The sequence below is a fragment of the Tachyglossus aculeatus genome, chromosome 16 (assembly GCF_015852505.1).
Source record: "Tachyglossus aculeatus isolate mTacAcu1 chromosome 16, mTacAcu1.pri, whole genome shotgun sequence".
Taxonomy (NCBI): Eukaryota; Metazoa; Chordata; class Mammalia; order Monotremata; family Tachyglossidae; genus Tachyglossus; species Tachyglossus aculeatus.
The window spans coordinates 43742790-43764521 of record NC_052081.1 but is presented as its reverse complement, the minus strand read 5'-3'; the positions used below and the strand labels follow the sequence as shown (position 1 = coordinate 43764521).

Below are 21732 nucleotides of genomic sequence, written 5' to 3'. Positions count from 1 at the left end.
AAGCATCTGCCCAGGCCAGGGAGATGGAGCCAGCGACTTCCCAGGTTCCTTCCAACTGAACTCTGAGGCTTGAGGCGGGTTACGGCCCTGTGAGACCTCGGGTCAGAGCTAGGCTCCTCTGCGGCTCCTTCTAAAGGACCACCAGAATCAACTTCTTCCTGGGGCTTTGGATGGACGATCCCCCCCTCCCACCACTCTGACAACTGCCCACATCTTCCCGGACATGCCCCCCACTGCTGTCTGAAAAAAGGAAAAATGCTCTCTTGTGTACTTGTATCTCATTAACCTTCTACTCCAACCCCTGCTCTTTCCCTGCAAACTCTGCTGTTTCCTCAGCCGCACCTCTGGGCTTCCGCTTCTCCTGGGCTTTGGAGGTCAGAGATTGGGAGGGCCGGCAACTCTGGGGCCAGTGGTTCCCAGGATGGGATCGGAGGGTCTCCGTATCCCCTGCCCCCACGGATCTCCTTGCCCTCAGGTGGAGCGGAAAGGAGAAAGAGAACTCGTGTGCAAGGGGCAGCCAGCTGGCAGTGCGAGGGGGGTGGAGGGGGCGTGTATTCAAGCTTTCTCCTTGGCTCTAGGGAATCCCCGGACACAACGGTCTGCCGGGACTGCCCGGGCCAGCCGGAGACTTGGTAGGTACGGGGCCGGTCCCCGCCGCCTGTCCGCCTCTGTGTCCATCCTGCCCAGAGCTGCGCTTGCTGTGTTGGTCCTTGTCTGCCGGGGGCTCCGCCCCTGCGCCCGGCCGTCGGCTCTCCAGTGCAGGGGGAAGAGGCTCGGACTCGAGGGAGCAGCCTGTTGGACTCTCCGTCACGCTTCTCACGGCTTCCGCGGTCACCCACAGCTCCCCCTGGGCCTCCTGCTCTCCCCTCTCTGGGCCAGGCCTGACTCCACCTCCCTCCGTTTCCTCCCACAGGGTCCCCTGTCGATGGTAGCTGAGAGGAACATCCAGGTCCTCAAGGTGAGAGGATCAGGAAGCCTGCTGGGAGAAGCAGCAATTGGCATCTGGACCCTAATTATGGTTTTGCCACTTGCCTGCTGTGTGACCTTGGGCAAATCACTTGACTTCTCTGGGCCTCAGTTTCCTCGTCTGTAAAATAGGGTCACCTTCTCTTTCTCCCTCTTTATGGGCTAAAGACAGCATCCCATCTGAGTTTCTTTACCCCAACATTTAGCACTATGCTGGGTATAGAGTAAGCACTTAACAAATACCTCAATGTATTATTATTCTTAATACTACTACATGATCCCTGCCCTCAAGGATTTTATAATCTGATAGTAACATCATTATGATTAGGAGAAATGGAAGGAAATGATATAGATGTTTGAGTTTCAAGATTCCTCCAGTTGATCATAGAGACTGAGGAAGAGGATCTCACAATAGGTGTGAATTGCTGAGGGCTAACTCTAGAGCAGATAAGCAGGCATTAGTCAGGAGCCCAGCGTGAAGTAGAAAGAAAGTGAAGTCAGGCCATTTGCAAGCAATAATTGGAGTCTGGTGAGACAAAGGCTGAGGGAACAAAGTCATTCCAGATTTCAAATTAGAGAAAGATTACTGGGTCGCTCCGGTGGCCACTGAAACAAGAAAGGGGTTTGTGGTAAAGGGAGAGAGACTGAAGAAGTATGGCAAGGACTTCCTGGCCAGGTGAATCAATCAATCAATCGTATTTATTGAGCGCTTACTGTGTGCAGAGCACTGTACTAAGCGCTTGGGAAGTGAATGTGAAGGAGGGAGGAGTCAGTTGCCTTCCCTCGGCGGCTGGCAGGGTGGGTTGGAAGACAAAGAGAGAAGCTATGATGGAAAGGGAGTGTGGGGTCTGGGTTTTGGGAGCCCTCAGACTTCACGCTCCCCCCACCTCCCTCTCTCCCTAACCCTAACCACCACCTCCCTGTCTCGATTAGAACATCTGCGGGGACTGCGCCCAAGGCCAGACAGGGCTATCAGCCCACAGCGTGGTAAAAGGGGAGAAGGGTGACCAGGGCATGCCCGGCGTGCCCGGCTCCGACAACTGTGCCAGGGTAAGTGGGCCACTGGTGCCTTAGGGAAGGCGAGCCCCTGGGCCCGGCTGTGTGGATGCCCCAGGTGTGCACTATCCAGATGGGCATTGTCTACCCGGGCCCTGTCTTGATGTACACTTTTCCTCAACAGTGCCTCACTGAGTATCCTAGAGAGGAGGAGGCACGGGTGAGTCAGATGTTCTTCCCCTCCGTCCACCCTCTGGGGCTGCGCTGACAGGCTCCCGGTCCCCTTGGTTGTGGCCACTTGTTACTGTCTCTGGTGACCCCAGGGAGGGGCTCCTGGTCAGGGAGGGAGGTGGGGAGATGGTTTGGGAAGCAGTACCTTGCCCAGCTGAGCCTCTTCTTGCTCCCTAGGGGGACAACAATGAAAACGAGCAAGGCTGCATGGGGACACCAGGCCATCCAGGGCCCCCAGGGCTACCAGGACAGAGAGGAGAAGAGGTAAGCTGGGGCCTGGATCCCACTAGTGGCCAGGGCCCAGTCCATCAGGCAACAGCCTTGGACTGGGTGGTTGGGAGTCAATGGGAGAGAATGGCTCTGGGCCCTACCTTCAGGGAGCACCCCAGTCTCTCGGGGCGCTCCCCGGAAGGCCAGGGCAGATGGGCATGGGCAACCCACAGAGATGGGTCTGTTTAGGTGTGGTGAGGATTGAGGAGAAGGAGCGGGTTGCAGGCTACAGGAAGGGTAGGAGCGGGGGAGCTAATCAAGGTCAGCTTCCTGGAGGAGGTGACTGATTTTGGAGGGAGGGAGGGAAGGACAGAGGAACGGAAGGAGAAGGAGGAGGGCTGGAGGATGAGGAAGGCTTTTCCTTATGTGGTGGGTGGCTTGGACGAAGACTTGGGGCATAAGAGGGAAGAGGGAAGCCTCAGGCTGCAAAGAGGCAGCTTGGCTGGAAGGGCGAGAGTAGGAAGTAGAGCAGGCAGAGAGAATTAAGTTCCACTGTGCCAGCTGAGCCCAGCAAGCCCTGGTTGGGTTCAGGGGCTGATACCCTCACCATCCTTCTCTCTGATTCCTTTTCAGGGTCCACCTGGGCTGAGGGGCTCCCCGGGCCCTCCGGGTCCTATTGTAAGTACCCCTATGCAGGACCAGATGGAGCTGGTGTTGATGGGCCTCAGTTGGGGTTGGGGAGGGATGGGCAACTTACCCCAGTGCCCAGCCCTGGAGTGGCTGCATCTCATGAGAGCTCTACTTGGGCCGTGCCCAGTGGTGGGGCTGGCGTGGTTGGGCTGGCATGGTGGAGCCAGTAGGGTGGTCTGTCGTGGTGGAGTTGGCAGAGTGGGGCTGGCTGGCTGGAGCCTGCAGCCCTGCTGGAGATCTCATGGGGGGCTCAAGGTGTTCCTGAGAACCACAGGCCCCCAGTCAGGGTGAGATGGGGGCAAAAATCACTCCAGCTGGCAGGAAAAGTACCTGAATCGGGGAGAAGTACCCCAAGCTAGAGAGCGGGAGGGCTAGAACTGTGTTCTGAGCATTGGATGTGAAGTAGTAGTAATAGTAGAGAAGCAGCGTTGCCTAGTGGATAGAGCCTGGACCTGTGAGTCAGAAGGACCTGGGTTGTAATCCCAGCTCCACCTCATGTCTGCTGTGTGACGTTGGGCAAGTCACTTCACTGGGCCTCAGTTACCTCATCTGTAAAATGGGGATTAAGGGTGTGATCCCCATGAGGGACAGAGACTGTGTCCAACCTGATTGACTTGTATCTACCAAGGTGTTTAGAACAGTGCTTGGCACATAGTTAGTGCTTAACAAGTACAATTGTCATGTGCAGAGCACTGTACTAAACACTGGGGAAGAGTACATAGAGAGCAAAGTGGCCCATGCTCCGACCACCATCTTCTTCCCATCCTCTGCTGAGATTCCAGAGGGCAGGGCTTCAAGGCCCCAGGCCCAGGAGCTGGACCCTGAGCCGTTCAGCCTTGGGATTGGGGGGCAGGGTTTGACTGCAGTGATGAAGCCAGGGATCAGGACCAGAGGATGAGGAAACTGGAGTCCTTCAAGTTTGGTCAAGAGAAAGCTAAGAGGGGACTTCAGAGCAGTCTTCAGGGAGCTGGGGTATGGAGTGGGACTGATTGGCCTTCATCCCCTCTGAGGTCCAAGTGAGGAGAAATGGACTTCCCCTGCAGCTGGAGGGATGAAAGGTTAGACATCAGGAAGAACTTTCCCGTGGTTCAGGCACCAGATGGGTCATTGTGGAACTTCCTGTCCCAGAACTTGTTACAAGCAGGAAGGGCATCCAAGTATGCTGGTGGAGGGGCCTACCCGGAAGCGGGAGGATGGATGACTTGACCCCCCCACCCCTGTCCTCTCCAGATCTCTTTAGGCCAGAGGAGTCCGAGATGTTCTCCTTCTTGGCTGCGGCCCCCCACCCCCAACCTCCTGGCCCAGCTGTCTGACATGTGACTGACCTGTTTCTCCCCCCAGGGCCCCCCGGGTTTTCCTGGTGCCATTGGCTCCCCCGGATTGCCCGTAAGAACCCATGCTGCCCTCACCCCGGCAGTGGTCTGTTGCACTTGCTTGTCTGGCTTCTTTGTCCCCCGTGACTCTCGTCGTTCGCTCCCCAGGCACTGTAGCTAACGACACAGCCCCCTCCCCTACTCCACGCACCCCAGCTTCCTAAACTGGGGCTGCCCAGCTGATCCTGTCCAGGTCTCTCTCAGGCCCTTCCCCTTCCGGTCCCTCGTCACCGTCACCATCACCTCATTCCACATGTCCGTCCTGCTGCATCTGCCTTCAAATCCATTCCACCTCCCACCTACATTCACACCCCTCATCTGTTGGTTCCCCTGGGGTCTCCTGTTCCCTCTCCACTGCCTCCCATCATTCTACCTTGACATCCCACCTGCTTGACATCCCACCTGGTCATCTTTCCCCTTGTCATCCCACCTGGTCATCCTCTGTTCTCTTTTGGTTTTCCTTAAAGATTCCTCAAGGTGGCCCTAGGGACCCCCACCAGGTCTCGGACTGCAAGCCTGGCAGAGGTGCCAAGCTCTTGGGGTGAAAGCTGATGGCTGGCACTAACCTTGTGTCCAGAAATCTCTGGATGTCCTCTTCAGAGGTGCCTAGGGATGCCTCTTTCATCAGGGTGATATGTTCATCATCCATTTTCTCTGCTCTCTCTCTGTTATCCATCTTTTCCCATCTCACCTTCATCCTTGCCTCCTCAGATGAGGGGAAAATTAACAGCTTGGATCTCTTGGGTCTGCTTTTAACACATTTGATATCAGGGAAGGCCTCGGGCCCAGGAACTATTAAAAGCAACTGCTGTCAGGTACACATGATGGCCCTTAATGTGATTGGTTGGTGCCACCTCCCTTCAAATCACACACCCTCCAGGTGAGGGATTCCTTGTCTCCCCAAGCTGGGTGTCGTACTCTGCTCTGCCTTTGGTTGGATGACAAAGTCACGGGAGAATTGAGCACCGGCTTCTGTTGTCCTTTGTTGACTCCTGGAAACTAATCCAAGCTTGTTCAGGTTCACCTTGCTGGAGGGATCCACCCTGTTGATTTGGAATGGAAGATCAGGGGCGCTGGCCCCTGTCTCTAGCCATGCATCTTCTCCAGCAAGAGAGGCCCCCTTGCTTTCACCTTGTCTGTTCCCGCTTGCTTGGGTGAGAGGGTCTGTCTGTAACTACCGCTCGTCTTGTTTCGTCCTGTGTTGTGGAGATGTGTTGGTACCGTATGGTTGGGGCGATGCAGGAAAGGAGGAGGAGGAGGAGGAAGAAAGGGCTGAATGGAGGATCTCATTAACTCTATGCTGGAGCCAGCTGTAGGCGAGGGCAGTTGGGGAGCACCCATGACTCAAGTGCTTGAGGCCGACACCATCCAGAATGCTCTTCCTCCTGTGAAGTGTCAAGTCATCGGGCTGGAACCTTGGTCTGTTTCTGGGTTGGAGGCTGCTCCTGGGGCTAACTCTCCTCCACCCTCTGGTATCCTTTCCCTCCAAAATCACACCCTGCTTTGGTATGGAGATGGGTCAGGTAAGTTCTTCCCTGAGGTGATGTACCCACATGCATGTTGATGACCTTTCTGCCTATTCTTGATTATCTGGGGGTAGTCTCTTCAGGGGCAGGGTATTCAGGCTCCTTTGCCTCTCCTCCTCCCTCTGTCTTCTGCATTTTCACTGTTCTCCAGCACAGTGAATAGATGGGGAAACTGAAATCACTCTGAGGCAGAAGATTGACCTGAGGTAAAATCAACCGTTCGGTGGAAATTTAACAGGGAGTAGGTCGGAACTTTTGTTGACGACAAGTTCAGTGATCCAGGCAGTCCCTATTCTCGCCACCCTGCCCAGGGTCTCCTCCTGAGCTGAGAATAAACCAGAGTTGGTACAGAAACCTTTGTTGTCCAAGAGCCCTGAGGAGCCAATTACAGGCTAATAGAGGGGAAAGATGTGGAATGTGAGATGGCACAGATGGTGGAGGGGCCAAAGGAGGACCCAAGGTGGCCAGCTGAGACTATAGGGGGACTCCTCAGTTTTAGAGCTGCCCTCCAGTCCTTAAGGCCTATTAGTAACGACTGCAAAAACTCCCACTCCCACCTCACAAGGCTCATGTTCAACCCAGTCTGCCGGCATGAGGGGGCCTGGTGTCTGACATAGGAGGCAAAGGGGGTGGGAGGCCTAATCCATTCCCAACGAGTCTTCTGTTTTCTCCTCAAGGGCCTTCAGGGGGAGCGAGGACTCACAGGACTCACGGGAGAAAAAGGGGAAATGGTGAGTGGGGGCCAGGGCAGGGGGAAATAAAGCAGGGAGTGGTGATGGTTTCACAGAACTTGGAGTCCCCATGGTGCTGCAGGCCTGGCCCAGACCTATACAGGCCGACGAGGTCCTACCCTCTTGGGGCCCTGAGGAAGAAGGGTGATCCAAGGTAAAATTAGCTGTCAGCCACCCATGGACTGATAATCCATTTTGTGGATTATCTACAATGTTGCATTTAAACTCTACCCTGGGGCCAAGAGCCTGTCTCCTCTCCAACCCCTGACCTCATCCTGGCTCCCGTAAGCCACAGCATAGGGTCACTTCTGGGGGTTGCCTGTTTGCATTTTCCAGGCCACATCTCCCCTCTGTGAATCCAGTGGCATAAGCGCAGAGTTTTGAGGTGTAGGAATGAGAGAGATTCTAAGATCCCTGAGGGCAGGGATTGTGTTTATCAAGTCTATTGTATTTTACTCTCCCAAGCCCCCTTAGTACTGAGTGCACTCAGTAAGTACTCAATAGATGACATGGATTGATGTGATTAACTGGTGGAAGGGTGATCCCAGTGAATTGGCAGTGGACATGAGCTCCTAGAGAGGGGACAGTCGAGGGTGTACTGGACAGTGACCTTGTCTGAGTTGCTCCCTTTGTGTCTTAAGACTCAGAGTTGGAGGATGGTCATTTGACAGAAAACATTGTGGGCAGGTTGGGATCTGTTCTCCAGCCTTCTTGCCTCTGTCCACCCCAACTCACCTCAGCTCACCCCCACTCAGCTCTGGGGGCCCAACCCCTCTCCCTCCAGGGAGCCTGTTATCCTGCAACTGAGCTAGCCTGAGGCTCTGAGGGTCTCCAACTGGAAACAGAGGTGGCCAGATGGCAGGGGCTTCCACAGGTCTCGGGGACCCTTGCAACACTGATTTCAAACCTGCCTGCCCTCTGGCAGCCAAGACCATGGGCTCTGTTTCTGTGGGTTCCCAGAGAAGGGGACACTTGGCCCGGGACAGTATGAGTGATTTGTGTCTTTTCTCTCTTGTCAGGGTCCTCCAGGGCAGCCAGGCTACCCAGGCTCCATGGGGCCTCCTGGATTGCCCGTGAGTATAAGCAACGATGACCCTTGGTAGCTGGGTTGGGGGAAGTCGGGCCAGGGTAGGTCCTGGACCACCAGACGGATGGGCAACAAGCTTGGGCCCAGAAGAGGGGCAGCTGGAATCTCAACCTCATTTTCCTGTCCAAGTCCAGTTTTGGGCATGGGGCGGAGTTGGGGTGAACACTCATCACCACCCCTGACTGCTACAGCCCCCTTCCCTTAACCTTCACCCCCAAAACACACACACACACACACACACACACACACACACACACACAGAGTCTCTCTCTCTCTCTCTCTCTCTCTCTCTCTCTCTCTCTAACCAGTCCCCTTGCCGGGGACAACAGGTTGTACTCCCACTTCCGCTTCTCCAGCTGGCTTGGGGAGAACTCAGCTCAGTGCCACTCTCCCCTGGTGGGGGGACTTGGGTTTTGCCAGGTTAGGTCAGCAGTGCCCAGAGACCCAAGCAGGAGAGTTCTCCTTTCGAGATGGCTGCTGGGACCAGTTCATTCATTCATTCACTCGTATTTATTGAGTGCTTACTGTGTGCAGAGCACTGTACTAAGCGCTTGGCAAGTTGGCAACATATAGAGACGGTCCCTACCCAACAATGGGCTCACAGTCTAGAAGGGGGAGATAGACAACAAAACAAAACATGTGGACAGGTGTCAAGTTGTCAGAACAAATAGAATTAAAGCTAAATGCTAAGGTGACACCTCTCCTCCCTCCATACCCAGCACCCTTATCTACTCCCATCCCCTATCTCCCATTATGGGTTATCTCCTTTCCCCTGCCCTGGCATGAGTGCTTGGATCTGCCAGTGGGATAATTCTACTTTCTCTACTTGTTCAACCAGGGCATCAAGGGGGAGCGTGGGTACACGGGACCCTCTGGAGAGAAGGGAGAGTCGGTGAGTACTGGCATGTAGGAGTCACAGGTGGCTGGGGGCATCACTCCTGCTGGGTTGCAGCAGCCTGTGCCAAGCAGGGGATGCCTGGCAGCCCAGGAGCTGGTGGCTTAGTCGATCTAGCTGGGCCTCAAGCTGGGGGCACAGTTAGGTCTTTGCCGCTGCCCTGAGGGCAAACACTTCTATGTGGGTAATGGAATCCTCCTGGCCATGGCTGGGGGGTGGCAAAGAGGGGGCTCTCAGTGCTTGGATCCCTGGTGGAAAGAGGGAGAAAGGACTAAGGGGAGGATGAAGGTCAGGGGGAAGAAGGGATGCAGGGGAGGGGAGGAGGAGGAATGGTTCTTTTTCTGCCTCTGAATGGACTGGACTAGCCTTCGATGGGATTGTGCGGGTTGTCCCCATCCTTCTGGATGCTCCCACGAGTCCCTGGTGCTCCAGCCGTAGCCCACTGCTGAGTCGATTGTCTCTGTTTCTCCAGGGCCCCCCGGGTACTGAAGGCCTCCCTGGCCCCATCGGCCCAGCGGTAAGTGGGGGTTTGACCCAGAGAAGTGGGGTGAGAAAGGCCGGGTGGTAAAGGGCACACTGCGAGGGGTGGTGGGGGTGGGGGTGTCCAGGACCTCTCCTGGGCACTGCCCAAGTGGAGGGGCAGGGAGGATGGGGTGCGAGCTACTATGTTCTATGTTGGTGGCAGGGCCCAAGAGGAGAGCGTGGAAGCCAAGGCAGTTCCGGCGAGAAGGGAGACCAGGTGGGTGACAGGGCCTGACGGGTTGGGGGTCCCCCTGCTTTGTCCTTGTTGCTCCAGGGAAGGCGGGGAATATGGGAACACCGGTTATGAGGGAGCCCATCAGTGCTCCAACATCCAGATCCCTCCAGCTGGCCAGTGTCTCCAGCCCGAGCCGGCTGCTCCCCCGGTGGACCATCCCCAACCAACCTCTGTTTGCTTTCTCTCGCAGGGTTTCCAAGGACAGCCAGGCTTCCCAGGCCCCCCCGTGAGTCCAGGATGAAACTAAGGTCCAGCTGATTTCCAGCTGGCTTCCAGCTGGTTTGGACAAGGAGTGGGCTGGAACTCATCTGGGGACTGGGGGAAGGGGCAGCTTCCAAGGGTCCAGGAGAAGGATGGGGCCATGGAAGGGGGAAGCAGATCTTGTAGGGGTTGGGGATTGATGAAGCTGGGGCCAATGCCACCCGCCTGGGATGCAATGTGGGCACCAGTGACCAGTCCTCACTCCAAGGAAAAATGGGCCTAGGTCTATAGCCCCCCAAGGCCTTGGGGAGCAGGGCTGAAATCTAACAGCTGGCTTCACCCCACAGGGCCCCCCAGGATTCCCAGGCAAAGCTGGGCCAGCTGGTCCCCCTGGGCCTGCAGCAGAGAAGGTGAGTGGAATCCCCGGAGGCTGGAAGAGGCTGTGGCAGCCCCCAGGGGCTGTAGGAGTGATGAATGGGACTCCTTTTAACCCCTTCCCCTCCCCATCTCTCCCCATACTCCTCCTTCCCCCACCACCTGCCTTCCATGCCAGCTTTTCCCCACTTCTGCCCCACTGGCCTCTAAAGTCCATCATGCAATAGTATTGATCGAATGCCTGCTGCATGCAAAACACTGTCCTAAGCGCTGGGGAGAGAAGGGTAGACTTAGTGGAGGCGGTCCCTGCCCTCTGGTCTAGCAGAGGAGCCAGAGAGGAGAATCTGGGTATGGAGTTCTTTGTTCCCCCCATTCATTCATCCATTCAATCGTATTTATTGAGCGCTTACTGTGTGCAGAGCACCGTACTAAGCACTTGGGAAGTACAAGTTGGCAACATAAGGATGGTCACAGGTGTCAGGCCTGGAGGGGTCCGCCCAAGGTAGCAGGGTGGGGGCCCAGGCCAGGGGGTGTGGCTAGTCCCCAGCAGGAAAAGATGCCGAGGAGTCCTGGGACTTCGTGCTCCATCCGCCGCCGACCAGAGTTTGGCTGGCATTCCTAGAGCTGTCCTGGCCCCTTGTGTTTACTATAAGCATTACCACTGGCGAAATGCCATCCTCCCTGGATGGATCGAGAACCCGTTCCGACCGGCCTGGAGGCTGAAGGAGAGGAGAGAGGACATCATCATCATCAATCGTATTTATTGAGCGCTTACTGTGTGCAGAGCACTGTACTAAGCGCTTGGGAAGTACAACATATAGAGACAGTCCCTACCCAACAGTGGGCTCACAGTCTAAAAGGGGGAGACAGAGAACAAAACCAAACATACCGACAAAATAAAATAAATAGAATAGATAGGTACAAGTAAAATAGATAAATAAATAAATAGAGTAACAAATATGTACAAACATATATACATATATACAGGATATACATATATACAAGACATCTCGGGCCATACATAGTGGACCCGTGGCCCAGAGAGGCCCGGGCTATTTACTCTGGCCCCATTTCCCAAGTGGGCCAGCGCGGCCTCCTTGAGAAGCAGTACAGCCTAGTGGTTAGAAGATGGACCTGGAAATCAGAAGGACCTGGGTTCTAATTCCAGCTCCCCCACTTGTCTGCTGTGTGACCTTGGGCAAATCATTTCACTTCTCAGTGCCTCAGTTACCTCAACTGGAAAGTGGAGATTGAGGCTGTGAGCCCCCTGTGGGACAGGGACTTATCAATCTAATAATAATTCACAACTGTGGTATTTGTTAAGTATTTTCTACTTGTCAAACACTGCTCTAAGCACTGGGGTAGACACAAGGTAATCAGGTCAGACACAGACCTTGTCCCACACGGAGCTCACAGTCTTAATCCCCACCTTCTCTCTGCCTCATTCACCTCATCTGTAAAATGGGGATTAAGACTGTGAGCCCTACGTGGGGCAACCTGATAACCTTGTGTTTGCCCCAGCACTTATAACAGTGCTTGGCACATAGTAAGTGCTTAAGAAAAACCGTCATCATCATCTCAGGGGCCTTGGCTCCCAGCACCTCCCCCTGCTCTAGCCACCGAACCCCATGGGCCCTCCCCTCTAAGAGGCCAACTGACTGGCTGTTGCCGTTAGCTCCTTCCTTCCTCACCTGTTGGCAGCAAGGGGGAGAGATCAGAGGCTGATGGGCCGCAGCAGGCTGACACTTCTTCGTGCTCCTTTGTTGCTTTCCAGTAGTAGGAGACAAACCCCTGGCCACCTAGGGGCAGGGGTGAGGGGGAGGCATATTGCTCAGAGTCCAGGATGTCCCGGGCCCCACTACCACCCGCTCAGACAGTGGAATTCAAGAAGAAGGAACTGGACCCTTCTCCTTTCCCCTTCTTCTGGGCCGACAGCTCCACGTGGCATCCAGCTACCCCTGGCCGGGTGTCTGGTTGAGAGCTGCGAACTGGGGGAACAGCCGGTCCCTGGGTCTGTTTCCTTGGGTGGGAAGCTGGGAGGGAGGTCAGACTGTTTGGCCTTGCTGACCTGGGCCTTGTTTCTGCAGGGCAGCGAAGGGGTGAGAGGAGCATCCGGAATGCCTGGACCCCCAGGATCCCCGGGGCCTCCTGGAATACAGGTATGTTTTTGTGCTGCTGGGGTGAGAGGCGGGATATGATGAGATCTGGGACCCAAGCAGTTTGCTCATCCTGCCCATCAAAATGCCAGATGAGGTGGGGATGGACTGCTCATTGCTCTGCTCTTCCAGGGTCCTGCTGGCTTGGAGGGTCTGGACGGGAAAGATGGGAAGCCTGGAATCCGGGTAAGACAGGGAGCTGCGGGATGGGGCGTCGGGGAGGGAAGGATGGCTTGTTTTAGGAACCCCTATTTGGTCCCCTAAAACCAAGCCCCAGAGCAGGTGACTGGTGTCTCAAAGTGTCGGTCAATGAGGAGGAGGTGTGAGGTCACATGCTGGAGGGATCCCACTGCCCGGCTGTTCTACCAGGAAAGGACCACCAGGCAAATTTAAGGCTAAAAGAAAGCAAGCAGTGGACCTAAGGGAAATCAGGTGGTGGGGTTTAACCCTCTGGATTTTCGGGGTCCCTGGTCTGTGACAGGAAGTCGGGGAGGGGAAGTGTTGATTGCCCTTGCTGCAGATAGGCCCACAGAGCTCCAAACTGAATGACTCTGGGAACCAAAAGCGGGGAGGTTGGACAGTGGGGAGGGTGTGCTGGGAAGGGCGATATGCTGCAGGGCCTGGGGGGACCTGGTTTGGGGAGGACCAGACCTGGCGAGAGAGGGTCCTGGGGGCAGGGGGGACCAGGCCCAGGCTTTGACTCTCTCAACTTCTTCCTCAGGGAGATCCCGGTCCCCCTGGTCCACCGGGACTCATGGGATTGCCGGTGAGTTCAGACCACATCCAGGATTATGCTATCCATCTCATCTTCCCTCTAGGATCCCGGGAAAGGGGACTCCCTCCTCTATCTTGTCCCCCGACTCAGACTGCTGGGCTGCTGTAAGCTGGCTCAGCACCCCTCAGTTCAGAGTGAGGGATGCAGGCTGAAGTTTTCTTGGACTTTCAGAATTCTTGCCCTGTTTTCCTTCCTAGTAATGACACCTTGAATTTGTATAACCCTGTTATTTTCCCGAAGTGCTCTCACATCAGTCATCTCATTGTATCTTCACGACATCCTTGGAGGCAGGTCAAAGCAAGCAACCATCTCTCCATATAATGAATAAGGTCCACAGAGGTTGAGTTTCTGAGGTCTAGTGGCAGAGCTGGGATCAGAACCCAGATCTCCTGACCCCCAGGAGCGTGTTCTTGCCACTAGGCAATATTACCTCCTTAAGAACCTTCCTTGTCTATCTTCCCATTTCTGTCCCAAACATTCCTGGAGGATCAGAGGGGAGGACAGGAATCCCACTTTCCAGAAGGGGAAACTGAGACCCAGGGCAGTTAGGTTACTTGCCCAAGATCACCCAGCATGTAATTGGAGAAAGCGGAACTTGAGCTCAGGATTCCTGGGTTCTCGGTCTAATGGCAGCTCTGCCCAGGCCTGTGATGCAAGGGAGAGGGAGGAGGGGCAGCTCCCAATAAGAGGGAAGATCGACTCTAGGTGGCTGTGGGTGCTCAGGACATTTGAGTGGCTGCCTGCCTTCTTGCCATGGGATTATCAACCCCCTCTGGGCTTGGCAGGGACCCCCATTGACTCTGATGGGGCACCAGGAGAGGTGTGAGGATTGAATGGGTCTTTGGAAGAAGGAGGGAGGATGAGGGTGGGAGAGGGCAGGGAAGCTCAAGCTCAGCCCATAGCTGGTCAGGACTGGAAGGAGTCTCTGTCCTGCAGGGCTTCAAGGGGAAGACGGGACACCCAGGCCTCCCGGGACCCAAGGTGAGTGGATCTCTTCTGCCAAGTGGCAGGGTCCAGGCCACAGGCACTGACTCCAACCCAAGGTACCTGGGCACCGATACCAATCCAAGCTCCTGGGAGGGAGTGGCCAACCTCTCGTGCCCTGGCTGGGAGGTCTCAGTCACTGTCATCTAGATGTGGTGTCATGCAGGCAGCTGGGATCCCATTGGCTGGGTCTGGAGTTGGGGCTGGGACCTCATTGTCTGGGGCTGGAGCTGGGGCCCCAGGGGATGCTCGGAGTGTGCAACCTGCACCCAGCTGCTCCTCTTCCTCCTCCTAGGGTGACTGTGGCAAGCCAGGGCCTCCTGGGAGCAGTGGCAGGCCAGGAACAGAGGTGAGCCCCACAGCACAGACACTGGCCATTCCAGGAGCCTGAAGGGTTGGTGTTGACAGCAGGTTCTTGGGTTCCCAGGCAGGATGTCCCCCGTCCTCTGGGTGCCAGATTCTGCTGTCCCCAGGGCAGTCCTCAGCCTCTCCCAGGGCAAGGAGGACTGTTCTCCCTCCTCTCTGCTAATGCCAGTTCACCCGGAACCCCCTTCCTGAGGGGGCAGCCTAGCCCTTTCATGGACCCTCCACCCCTGAAGCCCTCTGTCCCCCTCCTGGTCCCTGGGCCTTGGCCCTCTCCCCTGCAGCCGTAAGGTCCCTGGGCCCCTCCATCTGATCTGCTCTTTGCCTTCCCAGGGAGAACCTGGCCCCATGGGACCACCAGGAAGGTTGGGTCCTCCTGGCAATGCGGTGAGTTGAACCTGCTGCCTGTTTGGGAGAAGGACTCCAGGGGCCAGTCGTCTGCCTGATCAGGGTCTCATGGCCAAGCTGGGGCCAGGCAGATCTTTTCATCCGCTGCCCCGTCGAAATGGTCAGGACCTGAGCCTTGAGCTCTCCGGATCTCTGCCTCTTCCTGCCTCCTTCAGGCTTAAGAGTGACTCGCTGGGGGCTGGGTATCTCCTGCTGCTGCCCCTGAATTAGGGTCTGCTCTGAACCTCCTTATTAACCCAGGCAAGGACCCCTGCTCCCCTCTTCACAGTTACTCCTGGGCCCCCATCCAAGCTCTCACTTTGCTCTTGTTCTTCCTAGGGCCCACCTGGGTCCCCTGGTCAACCTGGCCCAGCTGGCATCGCTGGAATCGTAAGTACCAGCCCAAGCTCTCTCGCGCCAGTCCTGCCTCCCTGGTACCCCCAACGTGGGAGGGATGTGCTGGAGTGAGATGCTGATTTGCCAGGCTTCTGGCCTAGTGCCACCTAACCGATGAGCTCCTGAAGGCTTCCTGATTAAGCCCTCCTTTTCTCTTCTCCCACCACTTTCTGCTTCACCCTGACTTGCTCCTTTTATTCATCCCCACTCTGAGACCCACAGCAGTTGTGTACATATCTGTAATCTATTTATTTATGTTAATGTCTGTCTCCCCCTCTAGATTGCAGGTTCGTTGTAGACTGGGAATATCTGTGTTTAGTTGTATTGTACTCTCCCAAGCGCTTAGTACAGTGCTTTGCACACAGTGAGCGCTCAATAAATACAATTGACTGACTAAGGTCAGCACCCAGCCTGGGGAAAATCCTCTCTAGGCGGGGAGGGAACCCGATTGCTCCCTGGGGTTGGCACCGGGGTGGAGGGCTGGAAGTGTGGGGGTCCTTGGGGAGGGGATGGTGTTGGCATACCCATGGCTTTGAAATCTGAATTACAGACTGGAGCCAATGGCTTCCTGCTCTCTTTTCTCCTTTCCCCACCCTCCAGGGATTGAAAGGAGAACGAGGAGCCACAGGAGAACGGGGACTCGGAGGGCTCCCTGGACAACCAGGGTCACCAGGACACCCCGGCCCACCGGTAAGTTCAACTGAGGGGTGGGACCGATTCCCACTATAATAGTCACTAATAATGAAGATGGTGTTTATTAACTGCTTACTATATGCCAACCACTAAGATCATCAGATTGGACACAGTCACTGGCCCACAGTAGAATAGGGAGGGAGAGCTGGTATTCCCAATGCACAGAGGAGAAAACTCCAGCCCAGAGGGATGAAGTGACTTACCCAAGTTCTCACGGCAGGCCAGTGGCAGAGCTGGGTCTGGGAGTGGAGTCTCCTGATTCCCCATCCTGGTGGACTCTTTCCACTGGACCACACTTCCCCAGTCAGGAAGAGGCACAGGGAGCCTGGAGCTTGGCTGAACCTGGCCAGCAGCTGGATCCCGGCCCCTCTGCCCTGCTGACCCACCCTCCTGCTGGAACTTGATTATGGGAGGGGAGCAGGCGAGTAGGCACCTGAGCAAAGGGACTGTCCAGCCTGGCATCTGTGTGAGTGGGCGGGTGTCTGTTTCAATGGACTTGGGGCTACGGGAGAGTGGGAAGCATCCAGGAGAGTTGGAGCTACCCAGGAGGTGGGTGCCAGGTACAGGGGAGGGACCAGATCCTGAATGTTGCTGTGCCACGTGGAAGGCACTGAGGGCATAAGGGGTGCGGGGATGCAGAGGCATGGGTCCAGCAAGACACCAGTGCACCTCTTGTCTCCTCCCTCATCTTCTCAGGGCGAGCCGGGAGCAGATGGATCAACAGGAAAAGAGGTTCGCCATGGGGGTCACGTTTCCCCCTTCTCTGAGAAGAACTTCTGGCTCACTTGCTCTACTGTGTCCCCCCCACCAATCCTCCTCCCTTCCATGCCCAGCATCCTTGTACCATGGCTAACAGCTAGGACTTCCCCTGGGGCCTGGGGTGTACCCCTGTCATTGAGACTCAGAGCCCAAATTCAGCCCTCCTGTTCCCTTCTCTCCCTCTCCCCTCCCTTCACAGTTTAAGATCTTGTAGCCGGGCAATTCTCCCCTCTCACCCCACGGCTTTGGTGCCAGAGCCCCCTGCCAGGAGGTGGGGCACACCTGGGAGGGAGAATGAGAGGCAGTCACCTTGGGGTCAATCTCCTATGCTAACTTGGATTCTTCTTTTCCTTAGGGAGCCCCAGGGAAACAAGGCCCTTACGGACCAGCGGGGCAGAAGGTGAGGGTGGACCAGCCACGCTGTGGGGCCCATCGGGAGGAGGGGGAGGAATAGGGGGAGGTAGAGGGAACTCTCTGGGAAAGAAATCAGCCCAACATGAATGCTAGTTCTGCATTCTGAGTCCTCTATCGGGTACCAGAGTACTGCAGCCAGGAGGAGCTGGGGGTCAGTCAGTCAATTGTATTTATTAGTGCTTACTGTGTGCTGAGCACTTTACTGAGAGCTTGGGAGAGTACAATATAACACTAAACAGAGGCATTCCCTGCCCACAACGAGTTTACAGTCTAAAGGTTGGAGCCCAAGGAGGGGAACAGAGAGGCTTTGGCCCTATGGATGAAGGAAGCTGAAAGTGGGAGCACAGCCCCAGGCTCAGTTTCTAGAACTCAGCTAGAGTTCCTGCCTGCAAAGAACCGTCAATCAAGGGGGGAAATGCATCATACAGAGATGACCCATGTTCATCTGGGCAGTTGATTCCATCATTGAAAGAGGGTGTTGGTGTGACTAGTGACAACAACAATAATAATAATCAATCTATCAATCAACAGTCAGTATTTCCTGAGCGCTTTACTGCATGCAGAACACTGTACTAAGCACATGGGGGTACAGTAGAGTCAGTAGACACAATATCTACCCTCAAGGAGTTTCTAGTCTAGGCAGGGAGACAGACATTAAAATAAATTACAGGTAGGGGAAGCCACAGGGGAAGCTGTGGGACTTGGGGTGGGGGTGGGGGTACCAAAATTGCTTAGGAGGAATGGATTTAAATGTAAAGGCAACATAGAAGGGATGGAGAATAGGGTGAGGAGATGAGAGGTTAATCAGGGAAGGCTTCCTGGAGAAGATATGATTTTAATAGGGCTTCAGGGATGGAGAAGGTGGTGATCTGTTGGCTATGAAAAGGGAGGGACTTTCAGGCAGGAGGGCAGGCGTGAGCAATGTGTTGATGGAGAGAGAGATGAGAGTGAGGCACCATGGATAGGTTGGCATTGTGTGGCTGGGACTACCGATGTCGACATTGCAAATTGAGCACTGGCTATGTGTAAGGCCCTGTACGGCAGGATCTGGAGAACAAAAAGTGGAGGAAGTTTGAGACTTGGCTCCTCCCCTCGAGTGTCTTCCCATCGAGAATGACAGCTATGCCCACGCTGAGAATGAGAGCAGAGGGAACGTAGCTGCACAAGTACATATCCAGGGTGGATGCCAGGGGCAGATCAGAGGTTGGAAGGGAAAGGTGTCAGACGGGAGGAAGGGTGTCAGACGGGAGCCCTGGAAAATAGTCGCTGCCTCAGTTGCCCCATTGCAATTTTCGGATTCCACACCAGCCCAAGGTTCAGAGAGGAGCAGGGCCCTGGCTTGCTTGGTTACAGGACATCTTCTTGTTTTTCCAGGGTGATGTGGGCCCCACAGGCCTAAGAGGCCAGCCCGGAGAGAAGGGGAGAGCTGGCATGCCAGGGGGGCCTGGCAAGAGTGGCTCCATGGGTCCCATCGGGCCTCCTGGCCCCGCTGGAGAAAGAGGCCACCCAGGGTCCCAGGGGCCCGCTGGCAACCCAGGACTCCCAGGACTGCCCGGCACCATGGTAAGGATGGTGGTCAACAGCCTCAGAGCCTGGTGATGGAGTCAGAAAAAAGGCAGTGCCTGAGCCCCCTGCCCTCCACCCCCCTGCCTCAATCACCCCAAACTTGCCTGCCTGGGGAAAGAGAATGGCTTAGATCACTGCATTTCAACAGTGGTCTAAGAAGAGAAGCCCCTTCCTTCCTCTCCCCCTCGTCCCCCTCTCCATCCCCCCATCTTACCTCCTTCCCTTCCCCACAGCACCTGTTTATATGTATATATGTTTGTACATATTTGTTACTCTATTTTACTTGTACATATCTATTCTATTTATTTTATTTTGTTAGTATGTTTGGTTTTGTTCTCTGTCTCCCCCTTTTGGACTGTGAGCCCACTGTTTGGTAGGGACTGTCTCTATATGTTGCCAACTTGTACTTCCCAAGCGCTTAGTACAGTGTTCTGCACACAGTAAGCGCTCAATAAATACGATTGATGATGATGATGGTGAAGAGAAGCTGTTCACTGCTAAAATTCATGGGGTTGAGTCCCCTCAAGCACCTGAGCCAAGAAGGAAAGGATGGAGCTGGGGTGGAGTCTCCAGGGCCATACTGAGGGTAGGATGGGATCCTACAGCATTAAGGTGGAAAGCCTGGATGCTCACAGTTGGAATTCTTGTGTCCCCTTCTCTATCCCTGCCTTAGAAATTACTAGATAAGATCACTGGGTTGGGAAGGTAATCGAGACCTAATGGTAATGGAGTTGGGGTTTTCTCTCTTTTCCTCAGGGAGACATGGTGAATTATGATGAGATCAAGAGATTCATCAGACAAGAGATCATCAAAATGTTTGATGGTAGCTTGTACACTCCTGCATGTTGTGCGTGTCTTGCCCTACCCCTTCCTCCTTGATGGGATCAGCCCCTAGCTACCCTAAGCAATTATCTAGATGCCCCTGCTGTTCAAGACGTCGGGGAAGGAGGTTTTTCAGCCCCCCAGAATGCATCACTCAATTCCTGGCAGTTCTGCATGACTCTCTGCTGCTGCATTTAAAGACCGTTTTTTCCTTTCTTGGCCCCAGTGGAGATGAATAAAGCTGGGGCCTAAGAAAAGTCCAGGAGGAGATGGGGGAGAGCAAGTGCCAATCTGGTACCGGCATCTTGGCCCTCATCTTTCCAGGGAGGCTTCTTCCCCGTGTTTTCTTCCAATCTCAAGATGCCCCGACTTTAATTCTTGTTTTCCCTTGGGGCTTTCTGGAAAGGCACTCAACGCTGGCCAAAGACTGCGGGGCAGCTGGAGTGACCACTGCCTCTGACCTTCCCTCTTCTTCCCGCTCAGAGAGGATGGTGTACTACACTTCCAGGATGCAGTTCCCCGTAGAGATGGCAGCGACTCCAGGGAGACCGGGGCCCCCGGGCAAGGATGGCTCCCCAGGCAGACCAGGGGCTCCGGGGTCCCCCGGACTCCCGGGACAGATTGGGAGAGAAGGACGGCAAGGCTTGCCCGGAATGAGAGGTAGGACAGCTTGGTGGTGGAGTCCCTCTGGCCATTCTGGAGAGGTTGAAGGATGATTTCCTGTTTCTGACGAGGCCTGGCACTGGGTGGGGGTGGTGACAGGGGCATTCTGGAAGATGGACAATGAGAACCGTGAGTTTGGGAAGTCTCTGATGATTAGATGCCCTACTGGGTTTGTTTTGAAGTGGCTTCTGGTGCCATGTTTTGGCATATTGGGTTTCTTCAGGCTCCCAGCTCTCCCACAACAAATGTGCTGGGAAACTCTTCCCAGGTGCCGATCCTTGGGGGAGTGCCGAGCCCATGCCAAACAGGCCACCTGGGCTTGTGGTAGCCCACCTGGGTGGGTGGGTGTCTTCCACCAGGCCCTTCTGCTCCAGGTTTTCTCACTTCCATGTCCCCTGTGACAGGTTTGCCAGGTACCAGAGGGGAAAAGGGAGACACTGGCATTGGAATTTCAGGAGAGAGCGGCTTGCCAGGCCCCCCAGGTAAGGGTTTGAGCCTGCTGGCGCTTGAGCTACCTTAACCCGTGATACCCCCAGACACAGAATCACCCCTCTAATTTACCTGGCCCTTTGCTTTTTCCAAAGCACCTTCACATCACCCATCTGGTTCTGTCCTCTCCGTGGTAGGGAAAGGCAGATATTATCATCCCCACTCCAAAGGTAACCAGAGAGGTTAAGTGACTTCCCTGAGGTCACACAGCAGGTGTGTGTGGGGCGGAGTGGGATTAGAACCCAGCTCATGTGATTTCCCGGCCCTTTCTGCACAACTACAACCTTGTGTTTTGTCCTACTAATGGAATAGACTGAGCACCCAATGAGTGCACAGCACTGCACCAAGCAGTGGGAAGAGGACAGCAGAAGCTGGACACCGGGTTCCCTGCCCATAAGCCACTTACATTCTAATGTGGGGGGACGGGTTGGTTTTCAGCAGGCCAACAGCTCTGCCCCTTGCCTCCCTTCCATGCATACTGACCTGTCTTCCCTCAACCCCCGCTCCAGGTCCCCAAGGACCTCCTGGATATGGGAAGCTGGGTCCCCCCGGGCCAATGGGCCAGCAGGGCATCCCGGGGATTCCTGGGTCCCCCGGTGCCACTGGACAGCCTGGCAAGACTGGCCACTGTAACCCATCGGATTGCTTTGGGGCAATGCCCATGGAGCAGCAGTACCCCCCAATGAAGAGCATGAAGGGCCCCTTTGGCTGAGCGGCTGCCCCGACCTGGGACCCCATCAGAAAAGCCATGGCTAAGTGGTTTCTTGTTGGATTGATGTTGATATTTGGTTTGGTTTGTTTTTTTTAAAAAAAGAAAAACTCCCAGTGGGTTTTACCTCTTGGGACAGAGTTTCGGTTTGTACTTGTCTTCTTTTTGCCCCTCCGTCCTGCATTTGGAAAGGGAAATTTCTGTTGTCATCTGTGGCCCAAGCAGCAAACGTTTTTTGTCTTGTCAGTGCTCCCTAGACTGGCCAGCCCTCCGTGTCCCAGACTAGCCTCTTCTCTGTCTGCCTTTCAGCTTCCATTGGGCCATCTAGAAGCTTTCCTGGGTCTCCCCTTAACTACTCTGGTTCTGGAGGTCCAAGATGCCACCTCAAACATTTAAAGAAAAGTCCTTCCTCTTCCCCTCCCTGTGGGAGCTGGTCAGCTGCATGCTATGGGGGCCAAGGCCGCACTGTCCTGAGGACAGAGTTGACATCAGACTCCTTGGAGGTTTGCATCAGCTGC

General features: G+C 55.2%; 1 protein-coding gene across 4 annotated transcripts in view; it reads left to right on the top strand.

Annotated features, from left to right (window-relative positions):
• Positions 1–21355, top strand: part of COL16A1 (collagen type XVI alpha 1 chain) — a 52910-nt gene extending 31555 nt beyond the window's left edge. For 2 of the 4 annotated variants that reach the window (XM_038757801.1, XM_038757803.1), the window contains 29 exons: positions 579–632; positions 914–958; positions 1900–2016; positions 2147–2182; positions 2371–2457; positions 3037–3081; positions 4435–4479; positions 6670–6723; positions 7743–7796; positions 8649–8702; positions 9178–9222; positions 9391–9444; positions 9653–9688; positions 10011–10073; positions 12126–12197; positions 12327–12380; positions 12916–12960; positions 13906–13950; positions 14249–14302; positions 14650–14703; positions 15043–15093; positions 15700–15789; positions 16489–16524; positions 16907–16951; positions 18340–18528; positions 19288–19354; positions 19837–20013; positions 20421–20498; positions 21015–21355. In XM_038757801.1, coding sequence (XP_038613729.1) covers positions 579–632; positions 914–958; positions 1900–2016; positions 2147–2182; positions 2371–2457; positions 3037–3081; positions 4435–4479; positions 6670–6723; positions 7743–7796; positions 8649–8702; positions 9178–9222; positions 9391–9444; positions 9653–9688; positions 10011–10073; positions 12126–12197; positions 12327–12380; positions 12916–12960; positions 13906–13950; positions 14249–14302; positions 14650–14703; positions 15043–15093; positions 15700–15789; positions 16489–16524; positions 16907–16951; positions 18340–18528; positions 19288–19354; positions 19837–20013; positions 20421–20498; positions 21015–21217 — 2049 coding nt within the window. In that variant the 3' untranslated portion in view covers positions 21218–21355. The remainder of the gene's footprint in view (positions 1–578; positions 633–913; positions 959–1899; positions 2017–2146; positions 2183–2370; positions 2458–3036; positions 3082–4434; positions 4480–6669; positions 6724–7742; positions 7797–8648; positions 8703–9177; positions 9223–9390; positions 9445–9652; positions 9689–10010; positions 10074–12125; positions 12198–12326; positions 12381–12915; positions 12961–13905; positions 13951–14248; positions 14303–14649; positions 14704–15042; positions 15094–15699; positions 15790–16488; positions 16525–16906; positions 16952–18339; positions 18529–19287; positions 19355–19836; positions 20014–20420; positions 20499–21014) is intronic. The other 2 variants (XM_038757802.1, XM_038757804.1) reach the window with 2 other exon arrangements.
• The last annotated feature ends 377 nt before the right edge of the window (positions 21356–21732 follow it).